This window comes from Anticarsia gemmatalis, chromosome 19 (assembly GCF_050436995.1).
Source record: "Anticarsia gemmatalis isolate Benzon Research Colony breed Stoneville strain chromosome 19, ilAntGemm2 primary, whole genome shotgun sequence".
Lineage (NCBI taxonomy): Eukaryota > Metazoa > Arthropoda > Insecta > Lepidoptera > Erebidae > Anticarsia > Anticarsia gemmatalis.
The window spans coordinates 3583368-3597654 of record NC_134763.1 but is presented as its reverse complement, the minus strand read 5'-3'; the positions used below and the strand labels follow the sequence as shown (position 1 = coordinate 3597654).

The window sequence follows — 14287 nt, the reverse complement described above, 5'->3', positions numbered from 1 at the left end:
GATATATCCGAGCATTTCCAATAAAAACACTATCATTAGTTTAATATAAAAAGCTTATTGGAGAGGACAGACAATGGAATGTAGTCATTTGTCAGGTGTCCCTTACATTTCTTTCACTATTATTCGATGTGATTGATGATCACCACATTTACCTTAAGGTACGTTTGTTGAAGCCTATATTCGGATCTAGGTAACAGCGAAAAATTTGTTCCGTAAAATTTTGAAAGGATAATTAGCTATTTGCTTATAGATTTGTTAGCATTCTTTAAATAGTTAAATAACTTGGTTATGTAGCAGACACTGAGCATGTCAATTTAACTTCTTTTGGTCATATACGTAACTGGAGTTTTGTTAACTTATCTTTGGCGTCTATTTCTTTACGGCTTATTATATAACGTAATAGGATATATTCATACGTAACGTAATAAGAAACTTTGTACAAGTAAATCTAAAACATAATATTATGTAGCCAATAAAAAATAGGAAAACAAATTCTATCGGAAATCCATTAGAAAAAGGTAACCTCAATCGTGTGAAAGTATTGATTCAAAGATCGTAGATAGTGAGGTAATAAATCATTGCGGTTAGTTACACGTAGATTACGGTGGTTTCTGACCCCACGTCGACCTACACAAAGGGCAGTTCGCTAAAAGGTCGCTCCCGGGAGAGTTGCACACATTTCTGCACACACACGGTGGTAAAGTTCGCATCGGTCAACTTTGCCACAAATACAACACGATTTAAATGCATTTTACTATTCTCCGCGGCAACGTATCAACTATTCTCATAGTTGTTATTTGTGCAGCGCTCGCACAAAGCCACACTCGAACTTTTTGCAACTTTGTTTCGTGCTATAACCAAAACTATTGCTTAACAAATGTACAGAGACTTAACAGTCGAATAAATGTTTTGGCAGCACACAATAATACATAGTCCACTCGAGCCAAAAGAGATTGATAAACAAAATTTATTGGAGAGCTTATTTTCCTCAACAAACAGAATATGTCGATGACCTCCTTCAGTTTCCGCGTTGAGCATCATGATAAAAGGAGCAAACATAACTTACATGGTTATTGGCTGTAACGGGTTCAAGGGTCGAGTTTGTGATTGTATTTGATATATTGTAACACAAATACAAAAATGCTTATAAAATCAACGAGCTTTGCTTTTGTTTCGTACAAACAAACGTATAAACATTATTCCATGAAATTAAATATAGGTAGCAGAAATTATTGAATAAAGGAACACTGAAACTTTGTTCGTTTTTCCGAGAACAAGCTAAATGCCAACATTTCCTAGAAAAAAATAAATTAGCATTACAATACATAACTGGGAATAAGAAAGTCTTGTTTAAATTAAGAAATTACGCAGAATTTTCCATGAAATCCCTTCCCTTGAAAATGTCGCTTTCTTATCGTCAGTAGGCCGGAAGAAAAACCAGGGAGCGTCATTTCGCTAAAATAATTTCCCCTCATTAGGCAGCCGGAGCCACATCTCATTACCGCGCTACGAAAAGACAAGAGAAAAGAAGGGAGATGATATCATTATTTGACGCAGTTAACGTCGCATTATATACTTAACCTCGGCAGCCATGCTTGTCTCATCCCACATAATTATCGCACGCTGAGATCTCTCCTCTACTTACAAACAAAAGATTAGACCGCCCTCATTAGTTGCAGTTCACCATAAACAATATGTAAAGTATTAGTACATAGAAAATAGGCATAATGAATATTCATATTCCTTTTACTTTTGAGTGATTCAGTGGCTGCAGCCTTTTTACCACAGTACTAAAAGCTTAAGCGTGTGAAGTAGAACAAGTGTAGTGAAAATAAAACAGAAAAGTTGACAGTAAAAAACCAGGAACCCAAAAATACGCACTGCACCAAAGTGCACTTTTATTTCGTATAGATAGGTATATTGAGAAATAATATCTAAGATGAAAACAACATTGAAAGTAAAAAAGTTTCTAATATTTAACACTGGCACTCTACCGTGTAAAAATCATTAGGATGCCACAGAAAAAATATTTAGTTTTTTTTTATTGGCCAAATGGCTATGTTAACATTTTTTGCAGATATAGTGGCCAGTACGGATGGGTGGTTAAAGAGGTTTAGAACTCAAAAAAATATAATTATCAATTGTAAAGAGATTGTATACTTACAAAAGGCCTTTGTAGTAACTAACCTAGCAAGTTATTAATAAAATAGCTACCTATATGCTTTAATTTAAGTCTCTAATTGTTTTAACTCGGCCAAGAATACGGGTTAAAAAATATACTTTGATAATATTATAAATTCATAAAAGTAAATAGAAGCGCCAATTCAATCAATATTTAATCTAAGTTTCAACACGTCAAACGAATCAGTTGTGATTTATGTTCTGAACTAAGTTGAGTAATGTTTGAAATTGAAAGAAATGATGGATGAGGAGTTTGAGGAAAGATTTGTAGTTCTTTTGATCGATTGACAAAATAAATGCTTTTCGAACTTTTCGAAAGTTTAGAAAAACATTTTAGTAACTCATCAACACAACAAAAAATTAAAGCCTTCGTTTGAACAACAAGTTTATTATCACTTTTCACTCTTATTAAAAATCTCAGACGTTATATTCATGTCTTTAAATATTAACTAAAAATCTTTAAAACTATCATCGTTAAAAATTCCTTCGATTTATCATTATTTGAGCCAAACAAGTATTCCCTAAACACTTCACAACTAACTTCTACTTTCTAAGTATCAAGTATTCTTTCAAAGTTATTTCTATTGAATTTTCCAACAATAACCCGAGTCTTCATAGAACTAGAAATTCTAGAACACCTGGCGCTCTTTGAAGTTTGAAACTTTAAACTAAGACCAACAGTTACCAAAATAAGTTCTCTAAGTGTAACGTTTTAAAACAATTTATCGACAATCGTAGTTTTATAATTCATTCGAGACATAGTAATATTGGACGTTTTTTTAGGTGTTTTCCCCAGTCTTTGATATGCTCGTATTTAAGCCTCTTTAAGTTGGTAATACCTTTTTATTTGAGCCTTACGTATTGCGCGTTACTATCATTTAAATGAAATTAAAGAAAGTTCCTATAAGTCCTTACTGAAGGTTTATAATATATTATTATTATGTTGACAAGATTCTTGAAAATCTACATGAACTTTTCCGTGTGTAAGATTTAAGCTGTTCAACGTTCATTGAATCCCATTCATTAGTAAAAGGCAGAGGCAAACTTGTAAAGTATTAAGTTCGGTCAACGCAAAGCAAATGCCCGGAACTTTATGTTGAATTCTTTAATTAGCTCCAACGATCCGTCCGGTCCATTTATTCCTATTTAAAATACTTCTCTGGTGAATTAAATGGCAGCGAGTCAAATAATTGTGCCTTTTCAATGTGCCAGTTTATTGTATCGTTGGAATACTTGTGAAGTTACGCTGACAGAGTGGATAGCAACTTGAGCAAAGTTTATTGAAATCTTTTAAGTAGACTCACGGCCGGTTTGGTATTTTAAATGCTTCTTTTATTTACGTCTGGCTGGGTCTTAGTGACTATATAAGAAATGCATATTGTTCAACACTCCTATTATCTCATCATTAAACTCATGATCTTATGACACTCGTTTTTATTGCTTTGTACGGCTATATTCACTGTAATTATCACCGGAAAGACAGTTTTGATTAATCAAAACCATATTTCCCGAAATTACTTTGAAATCAATCACAATACCTAAGTATCCAAGTTGGTTTTTAATTAAATAGTAATTTGATCATTCGCACAACCTTGAGCCAGAAGGTATCGTTTCAAAAGGGTCAATATGAAAGGCGAAATGGAAAGTGACTGAACTTGATATTAAATCTTAGCTTTATGAAAACGCCTGAAGCATTTCAAAAGGTTTCAATCATCAGCTAACATCCGTTCAAAAACAAAGAGCAATTGAATTATTCCGAGCTCTACGCAGTAGTCAGTGTTGGGCTAAGGTTCAAATTAATTCTAGATTAATTACTTGGCATGTTTCTCTGGTAGGCATTCTGTTCATTCTGTTCATTATTAATAAACGTTGGTCCCGGAGTGCGGTCAAGCCCGCCTTTAACGTCCGGCGACTAATTGTCTACAAGCTGCGGGTTCTCGTAAAATGTGAGGATAGACTCATCCCCGTTGAGATACTGAACTTCTAGGGAATAATTTGAATACCTTACGTTAGAAATATACGAGAATATTGTAATGTACGATCATAATCTGCTCGTGTGCGATTAAATTACTTAGTCGCAAAGAGATTCTTATGCAAATCCTAATAGATTTTACCTATTTGAATTCTATTGCGCGTTTATGAGTTCTAATTTGAACATGTCGTACAAATTTACTTTATACTCGTAAATTCGACACATTTACAGTCAATTTCAACGCTGTATAACAAGTTTCTAGAATTTATATGTCGGATAACACATACAATTTTTTTTCTATATTTTTTACCTGAAAGATAAAGTATATCCAGAAATGGCCAAACTGGGCCTATAATTTTTATTTCATCGATCATCAAACCTAGTTGATTTAATACAAAGACTTGCTTTATTACTTGCCTGAGTAAAAAACGTCTGCTATTTAAGGCTTCAAAACCAGACAGTCGGCGCGGACAGAAAATCAATGACAGAGCTTTAGTGAAAGGCCAGTCATTAAGCAATTTGTTAGGTGTTCACTTAATGTAACGAACCGGAACATGGCGCGTGTGAGTGAAAATCACGTTTAGACGATTTTCACGGATCACTACGGGCAGAGAGCGAGCCTTGTGAATTAAATTGAAGCTGATTTTTTAACGGTCCAGTGTGAACACAAGTAAGACGACTAGCGTTAAACTTTCGAAGACTGCCTGGGTTTGAAACCTAAGCCAGCAATTAGATATTATCACTTTTTTGTATTAAGGCTTACTTTGACTGAATCTCTCTTTTACAAATGCTGATGTAGATTGGCGATAGTATTCTTGTTAAAGTGTTTTTCTTAATATTTTCTACTTTTAACGTTATTCGCTAATAATAACAGTAAAACAAATGTTGCTTTTTTAAATTAATTTAGAAAACAAAGGGAACTGTAAAAACGTTTGTTACATTGTGATAATGAATCAGTAAAAGATAAATGGGCCAGTGACACAATACATAAAACGACTAAATGGCAATAGACACTCGCAGTTCCCAATTATTCAGAGTGAACTATGAGATCAATTAGTAGTTTGTTATCGTGTTTTATATGCTGAAATAGTTAAATTCCACTGAATTTCAAGTATATCGATAATATAATCTATTTCGAATATCGCGATATACGTATAAGGCAAGTTATACGCCTTACGGCCAAATATCTGATGATTTATAAACTGAAAGCAAATGTAAGGAAACAACTGTATATCACATGGAATTTTGACATATTTTCATACATTAACTGACATCATATTGAGCAGGTAGTAATGTTAAGGAATTAGAATTTAACCAGTTAAGCTACCCAATAATTTAGCTAAGGGGCTAAGTGACAGTATTTCCCTTGATTAAATAGAGCTTAAAAACAAAATTACTTCCAAATTGTATAATTCAATCTAAGTTGTACACATTAATTACGCACGTTCGTCGCACATCTATCAGAGGGAAACTCAATTTACTTGAAAATTGTTGAATAATGACTTGAAGTTAAATGTCGCTACGTGTTAGAGACAGGGTTAATTTTCCGTTAATTCTATTTATTCATTAGCGCGAGATTATTCTGCCGCAGACAGTTGCGCGACATCATTTTGTTAGAAGAAAATTAGATAATTTTAACTATACATTGCGTTATAGATCTTTATAATTGGCAATTCGTGTAATTTTTTAAATGTTTATTGTTGTGAATGTATTTATCAAATGCTTACATTAACCAATTTAGTAAATAGGGTAAAACAAGTGTGCTTTCAATCTAAAAACAGAATACTGCCACATTAAAAATAAATAAATCTTGTGAAAAAGGAAGGCCAAAAACATCATTACTCTCAGTAAGCCTAGGATAAACAGCTGCCAACCAAAAAGAAGCGATATTCAAATACCCTTTTAAATATATTTTTTGCGAAGTTTGCATTAACTCCATAAGCCAGTCTTTAATCTAATTGATTGATGCTTTCCAAGAAACCGACGTTGGGATTGTAGTAAGTAAGTACACGCAAGGTAACGATTTCCAGGAATTCTGCTCGTTAAAACATCTGTACATAATCCTTTGCCATAAATATATGTCTTGTTATTTAAGTAGGCGTTTCATTTGAAGGATACCGATACATTTACGTCTGGTTTTGTTAACCTATCTTCAGATAAGGATAGCTTTTACTAGGCAACCTGCCCCTTATGAGCAAATGTACTACTAAAACTAGATAGATAGTGTGTAAAGCTATTGTATTATTGGAACCGGTCTTTAGAGGAAGTGCTGTGGCGAAGTTTTAATGTTGTTTACTATCCACGAGTGCAGTCGACCGCAGTCTCACATGGACCTGGACAAAAAAAAACTAATAAAATTGTACAACTCCCGTATTGCCAAATTCCCACCCAGTTTATATTTTGGCACTTTGCCAACTGAGAACCAATTCACGAATATTCCGCAGGCCAAGGATCGAACACTTATTGAAGGAGTGCCATCAGGTCAATAATACGGTCTACTGACAAAGCAAGCCTTGAACAGGTTTATTTGGCAATCCGATTGTGATAAAATATAGGTCACCCTATAAATAAACAACTTACGAATTTCACAGTTGATTAAAATAAAATGTTTCAACAGCTCGTCACATTTGAGTTTGGTAGTACAGAACTGATCCTGTCTCATTTTTATAATAGAAAACATTAATTCATGTTTATAACTGAACCATTTTTAAACAGTATTCAGCCAACACTTGGCTTACCAGTGTACAGAATACCTATCTAATTAGCAAATTGTTCACAGGCGATTCCCTCACAAAGCCTACTTCGTGTAATCGTGTGTCCAGCCGTGAAATAGCTCGTGCTACCGCAGCAGCCGCGATTTGATATCTAACTAACGATATGCGTCCATTCATTATGTGCGCCACTTACCGCTGACTATCTGCGCTTATTTACCTTCATTCGTACCACCCGCATACGAAATCGAGTAGCGGAACACATACAGAGAAACGGTAGATGTCATTATTTTAGGCTGAAACGCATTTTTTACACTAGGTGCTATCTAGTATCGAGAGTTTGACATTTAGATTGTACATACTTCAAAATTAATTCTCAAACTACCCGCTAGGGGGCACTGATAGTTTTCCATTTAAAATTCATTGTAAGCTAGCTGGTTGTCGATAGTCGATAGCAATCGGAAATCGCGCCTGTGGAAAGTCAGAATTTCAAATGACTACGTAAAAAAGACTCTGAAAAAGTCTTTTTGGTATTTATAACTTCGCATGAAACGAAAACGATATTTCCGATCTTTGAACATGCGTATTATTAAATATCCTGACGGGTTTTATTAATAGCTTTCTGAAAATGTCAGAGAGAAGACTCTTACAAATAATTATTGAACATTCTGCAGCCATAAAAGGTATCAGTGCTATTATTAAAGTCTCAATGTTGAATTTGGCTTTCACTTCCCAATTCTATTTATGATAACAAAGACCTTGTTGGCTTCAAAAGAAAATATTAATAATTTTCATTATTTACTTTCTTCTTTTTTGTTTAGTAAAGTTTGAGGTAGTTACGCAGGTAATGGCTCCAATAAACTTGACCAACACTTACAATTGATGATTATCTATACTTACTAATATTATAAAGCTGAAGAGTTTGTTTGTTTGTTGGAACTACTGGTCTAATTTAAAAAAATATTTCAGTGTTAGATAGCCCATTTATCGAGGAAGGTTATAGGCTATATACCTATCATCACGCTACAACCAATAGGAGCAGAGTACCAATATAAAATGTTACAAAAACGAGGAAAATTACGACCCATCCTATCTTATGTGACACAAGCGAAGTTGCGCGGGTCAGCTAGTTCTAAACATAATGACCAAAAAGGTACATTTCAATAAAATGTTACAATTACATCGATATGTTAGTACATTTCCTGGTTACAACTACACGTGTCTAATGCAATAATCTTGCAAAGTTCAGTGCCCGCCATCGTTATCGTGTACAGTACCTAATACGTAACCTTCGAAAGCGTGTAAAACTATTTGTGGTGCACATTATCGTAATACTATAATAATAACTTGGCTCATAGTAAAATACATTACAATGTAAACTGTAATAGCTGGTCAAAGCACTCATAACTGGTGCACGTGTAAGTCATGGTCGATGGCGTAATCTTTTGTTAGTAAATGCAGCCACTTTGGTAGGTAGAGGTACTGCAGTTCATAACATATGTACAATGTACATAGTATAGATTCTAGTTACATAATTCTTTATATCATAGAATATATTAAACACATATGGATACATATAATAAAATTGTAAAGGGAGTGAATTCTGTTCATGATTGAATACATCCGATTGGAAACGGTAACGATAGTCGACCAAGATCTTTTGAAGAAATATAGTACTACACTTACCCTAAACGTTACTGTTTTCGCGTTTGCAGTTAATTGGTAATTTACAATCGGTACCTATCGTGAGTCGGAAATCTAAACTGTTTTGCAAAAATTGTTCGTACGGCGCCCGCTGGAAGCGCTGTCTAGATTTTCATTTTTTTTTTTTATAGCTACCCGATTCTCGTCAGTCAATAGTGCTAGAGAATCGCGCTACAGTACTTAACTAAGAAATGTAGGCACTTTCCTATTCAACTAAACTATGATTGTTTAGTTGAATCGACGTGTAATCTATATTAAGAGTATAAAAACACATTACAGTTTGAAAAGGAATTATTTAACGGATAGATAACGAAATAATTCAACAGCCTCTTTGAGATAGAATAATTTTACGTCACTGGTAGCGACGAAGTTAAGCTTTTTCAAGGACGAGGCCTTATATTAAATTGAGTTTGTAAATTAACAACGAAGCTTGCTCTTCGCACCCTTCTTTGAGAGATTTTCTGCGTAGGTACAGGGTACATCCTACACAGTGTTTTTGAAGAGCAAATTACTTCACAAACTCAGGCTCTTGAACTAAAAAGTCTCAGTCCTTTACTGAAGAGCAAGGGAGTAGAAGATCCTACGTTTAAAGATCTGAAAACTTATTGGTCATCGAAAAATTAGATCGAATTCATTATTAAAATGTTTTTGCATTTTTTTTTATATTAATTTTACACAGATAATCTTAGCGTGTGACCAGATGTATGGATGTGAATGAACCAAAAAAAGTTTGATGGGAACGTGGCAAGTTGCGTTCTTCAGTCTCAGTCTACCCCAATGGGAAAAAGGCGTGATTGTAGATAGCACTGTTAGATTAGCACGTAAGTATAAGCTTAATTAAGCAACTAATTTATCCTATAATATCCTTAATTTATTTTAATCCATACTATCTGAGATTCGATACTTTGGGATGCCAAGGTGACATTTTATTGTGTATATCAATAGAAGATATCATTATATTTGTAAACATCGACATACGTAACCATCACATATCATTACACTCCTTATGAGTAGGTAATATTTTCAAGTGAAGTGGTTACAAGTTACAACAGCTCTTGATGCAGCTAAACTCAATATTATGAAACTTCGCGTTTGGCGCAATAGCCGCAGCGCCGCGAATGGCGGCTTCGAATCCCACCCGGGACAAATCTTTGTGTGATGAGCACGACTATTCGTTCTGAGCCTGGTTGTAGATTTATCTATATAAGTATGTGTTTAGAAGTATATAAGTATGTTTATCAGTTATTTGGTTACGATAGTACAAGTTCTGCTTAGTTTGCAATCAAATAACCGTGTGTGAGTTGTCCAATGATATTAATTTTATTTTATTTATTTATGAAAGTACCCGTCACTATGTACTAATAAATACATGAGTAATTGTATTAGTCATTGGATAACTGTTATCGTAACTTGTTCAACAACAAAGTACTTTATACTAATCAGTAATCATCGGTTATTGCAGTATTTTATAAAAGTGTTTACATAAGTACTTTCAAAACACTTCATAATTCTTTAACGTATTTATTCATTAAACGGCAACTATATCTGACTGACAATATGTCAGCACGGTATTTATTGACGCGGTCGGTAGTGCAACATAAGTGCTGATCATGAGATCCCGTGTTCGATTCCCGAGTCGGGCAATGTACTATTGGTATTTTTTAATTTAATTTGATCGGGTCTGAATAGTTGTCCAGAATTTGGTAACCTGCCCGGCAAATAGCAATAGATAACGTGGGTGAATTTCGTCTCTGCCTAAACATTCGAGTATAACAGGTGTGATATTGTATAATGTATGCATTATATTGGCAATCCCGTTCAACCCATAGCTAAAGACAAAGCCTTGTGTATAACATGAGTTCCATCAATATTGCAGTGAGATTTTATTAACCAACTCGATCGTAAGATCGATGCCTTTACCATTGGAGTCAAGCTTATTAAAACGATCAATCAAATACAAAGTCACTTGTCAAGTCAACTTGCTCATGCAACGCTAAAAGTATGATGTACAACGTTACTATATAATGATGGGGTCCCCAGATCGGTTCTCGTCTGCTCACAAATCCTGTAACCTACTTTTGACAGACTACACTTTGGTAACATGCCTATCCCATAGATGGCAATAAGCTCGCCCCAGCTGTGGTTTTCTAAGATTTTTGTATGATGGTGGTGCATTTCTTACACCTTTGCTTACATCTTCAAGCATAACAGGCGTGAAGTTATAAATAAAATATACGGTATTTATTTGTCTCTCTTTTTCACAAAGTAATTCAACGTTAAATCGTGGAACAGCCCTTTAAAATATACGTGGAAAGCGCTTATTGAGCCGATTCGTAGAAGTCTAGTGAACGGGGTCAATGAAAACGTGGGCTCCAAGTGTGGTCGGTCTCCAAACTATTGCACCCTTCTGTCTTTATTACTCAGTTTATTGAGACGAACTGAGACTCGTATGAGTGTATGACGGTCTAAGTAATACCTTACCTTACTACCTATGTATGTCATTTAATTAATTCCTAGAGCCGTGAACTTAAATTAGTGCTCGCTTTCATCCAGTGCCTAAGAGGATCCTCATTTATTTAACTCGAGGATCCAACTATGATGCTAGTCCAAGTAAAAATGTTATTCTGCTTTCCGATCTCATTGATTTTTAATAGCTATCCTAAATTTACATAAGCACCCAGAGTCACTTCTATAACATACGGGTCTATAAACAATACCCACACTCAAAAGCTAAATATTCACGATAGAAAAAAAAGCTATAAATTAAAACTTAAAAATTTCAAGGGCAGCTGTTTCACGGTCCTGTAAAGTCCTGGTTGAAGAAACCTTATACAAAAAAGAACTATATCAAGTACTTACATTTTCATCTTTAACGATGTTAATTTTCTCAATGAAACCACTTAGTCCATCACAATAACACTCACTAGGAGCACTCGGGACCACGCACTCGTACATTCGACGGCGCAACGTGCACTCGCGCTCACGACAACAAGCGGCGCGGAGACGTCCGCACGCTGCGACTGATTGCGCGGTACTGAACATTACTGAACACTTCAAACTGCAACTTATAGGGATTTTCTCTGTCCTGTGCGTAGGTGTGTAGCCCCTATCAATATTCTTTAAAGGTATACTCTTTCGTTAAGTATAGTATGCGTATATTGTACCTACATCAGGACGAAATCAGTGAGTTTTTTAGACTTGCCATTTTTATGCATAAAGAGTTGTTATACTTACTTCATAAAATATTTGTGTCTAAGGCTTAATAGCACATAGTTATGGTTAAAAAGTTAAGTACCCAGCTAACGCTACTAATGCTAATTGCTATTTAAATTTCACGCAAAATTGTTTGAACCTTTATAAGGTTTATATAATTATTTGTATGTTTCAAGATTTTGCGAACAAGTATCTAATTCTCCATACCAGTTAGCAGCAGCACTATAGTCACATTGTCATGTCATAACTCTGTACAAATTCCGTGGAGAACATAAAGTTAACAATTCAAAGAAAACATATTGAAAAGCCTTCAAACTTCTAGAAAAACAATAAATAAGAATTCACCAGATGTCACGGATATCCTGTAACAATTCGAGTCTGTTATTCCTAAAAACATCTATTTGTTCCACAATCTTAATTTGCAAGTAAAGCACATTTGTTTCGTACGAATACACTGCCAAGACTTTTTTATTTGGGTTCCTTTCGCCCTAGTTTGGAAGTGATTAAGTCTTTTATATTTTTTCTAAAGGGACGTCTGTAAAATGTCGATGTTATCTTAAGACGTACTACTCCATTAATCTTGGGTTATTGATGATGCAGCCATCGAACCCGTTTTGTTACATCATTTTAAAGCAGCCGCGGAACGTCACCTCTGTACAAAAGACCAATTACATTTAACTTTATTGGGGTTTCACTTTTTTTGCAATTACTACCTTTGCATAAAAATGTTATAATTCCCAGTGTAGCTCTGTCTTCTAGAAAGCTAAATTAATATATTATAACGCGATGCATAAAAACTAAGAGAATAAATTTAACTACTAAACTGTATATTGTGTAAAGTAAGTAAAGTTTAAATGGCCAATGATTTTGGAGCAATAATAATCCGTGCCACCCTGAATGGATAAGGAAAGCAACAACTCTGCTTTATGTAGTTTTAGTGGCGTAAGTAGCTGGATGCAGGAAATAAATGAAAAAAAAAACACGTTAACTTATTATTTTCACCAGGCATGAGAGCATGCCGGCTACTGTGAGGGAGGGGTTCAAATATAGTTCAGCTTCATAGCCTAGTGCGGGGATAGCAGGCAAAACACCCCTAGCAAGATCTATTTCGAGAATCATTCTAGTTTTATCAACGTGCGAGGGTTGAAGCGCAATTAAAACCGCTTTTAATGCTCTAACTATTTTGTCTAACATATAAAAGGGTTAATGACCTTGTTTCAATAAAATATTTTGTGTTCTATTTATGTATAGTACTATCAACATAAAACAAGTCCCGCAAACAACTCTTCAGAAACCTTTCTAGAAAGAGATTAAATCCTTTCAAACTATAAAGTGTAAACAAATTACGAAAGTTTTCTCGACAAATAACTTCTGGGCAATGTAATTTCTAATAAATTGTTTTAGAACCTCATTTTTTGTTCAACAAAGTGAGTTTTATGTTTACAAAAGTTTTTGATTTTCGGCGTAATGATATTTAGCGACCAGCGGAGACCATAAATATTTGAAGGTCTAGATTGAAATAAGAAATAATACGGAAAAGAAACAGTAAGATAAAGTTTTTATTTGTCTGTTTATTTATGTTGTTAGTGTTCAGCCTAGTTTGTTCACGTCGCTAGCAAGTCTTTGCCTTGGCTGGAGAACTGCCGCCTTTTTGACAATATCTGGGTTTGAGTTTGACATGGAATTTGTAACTTCACCAAGAGATAAACGTATTATTTTGACTTGTCAACATCACTAAACTTAAATACTTCATCTGTATTTCGTTGCATAGAATATATTTATGTTGAATGAATTGAATTTATTGTCGCTCTCTAAAAAGCACATCATTGTAGTAACACTTTCATATTATTCTTAACTGCCCTATATTCATCGTACCTACGTTACCATTTCCACTATTTTCAAAGATTTATTTCCGCGTTCCCTCCTACATTTCTATTTTTCATTCTCAATCTCTTATTTCCGGTACTATAAATGCAAAGAGCTAGCCTATTTTACGTTAGACTGACTATTATGAAAGTGCTTCGTTAGATTCATAATATAATTCATGACGTACATTGAATAAAAACTTGTATGTCATAAGCAAAAAACCTCTCCTTGTATTTATACTCAGTTTGAGTTAAAAAAACTTACCAAATTTTATGAAAAGAAAAACATCACGACAAGGAAAAAAAAACATGACAATCGAATTTTTAATTGGCGATATGGCGAATCTTGCCTCTGCTCTACTGTGTACTAATGTGCAAAAAGGTAGTATAGGTATATAAAAAGTTAGTAAGTATTAAAATTTTTGCTAATAAACCTCTTTATAAGATACTAATATTCTATCAAACTTTACAGTAACTGGCAAGTTATGATGAAAAAATTACGTTGACGCCATTTAGTAGAAAAGGAAAAAGTAAAAAAAATTACTTTAATGGCATCTTAATTTATTTTTGATGTTAAACAGCCAGCGTTGTCCAGTTTCTATTATAAGATTTAACAAAAAGGCGGTAATGCAATATTTGTC

General features: G+C 34.3%; 1 protein-coding gene across 1 annotated transcript in view; it reads right to left on the bottom strand.

Annotated features, from left to right (window-relative positions):
• LOC142981224 (uncharacterized) overlaps positions 1-11583 on the bottom strand; it is a 31744-nt gene extending 20161 nt beyond the window's left edge. The window contains exon 1 of the mRNA XM_076126970.1: positions 11428-11583. Within this exon, the coding sequence (XP_075983085.1) occupies positions 11428-11435 (8 nt within the window). The 5' untranslated portion in view covers positions 11436-11583. The remainder of the gene's footprint in view (positions 1-11427) is intronic.
• Between the last annotated feature and the right edge of the window lie 2704 nt (positions 11584-14287).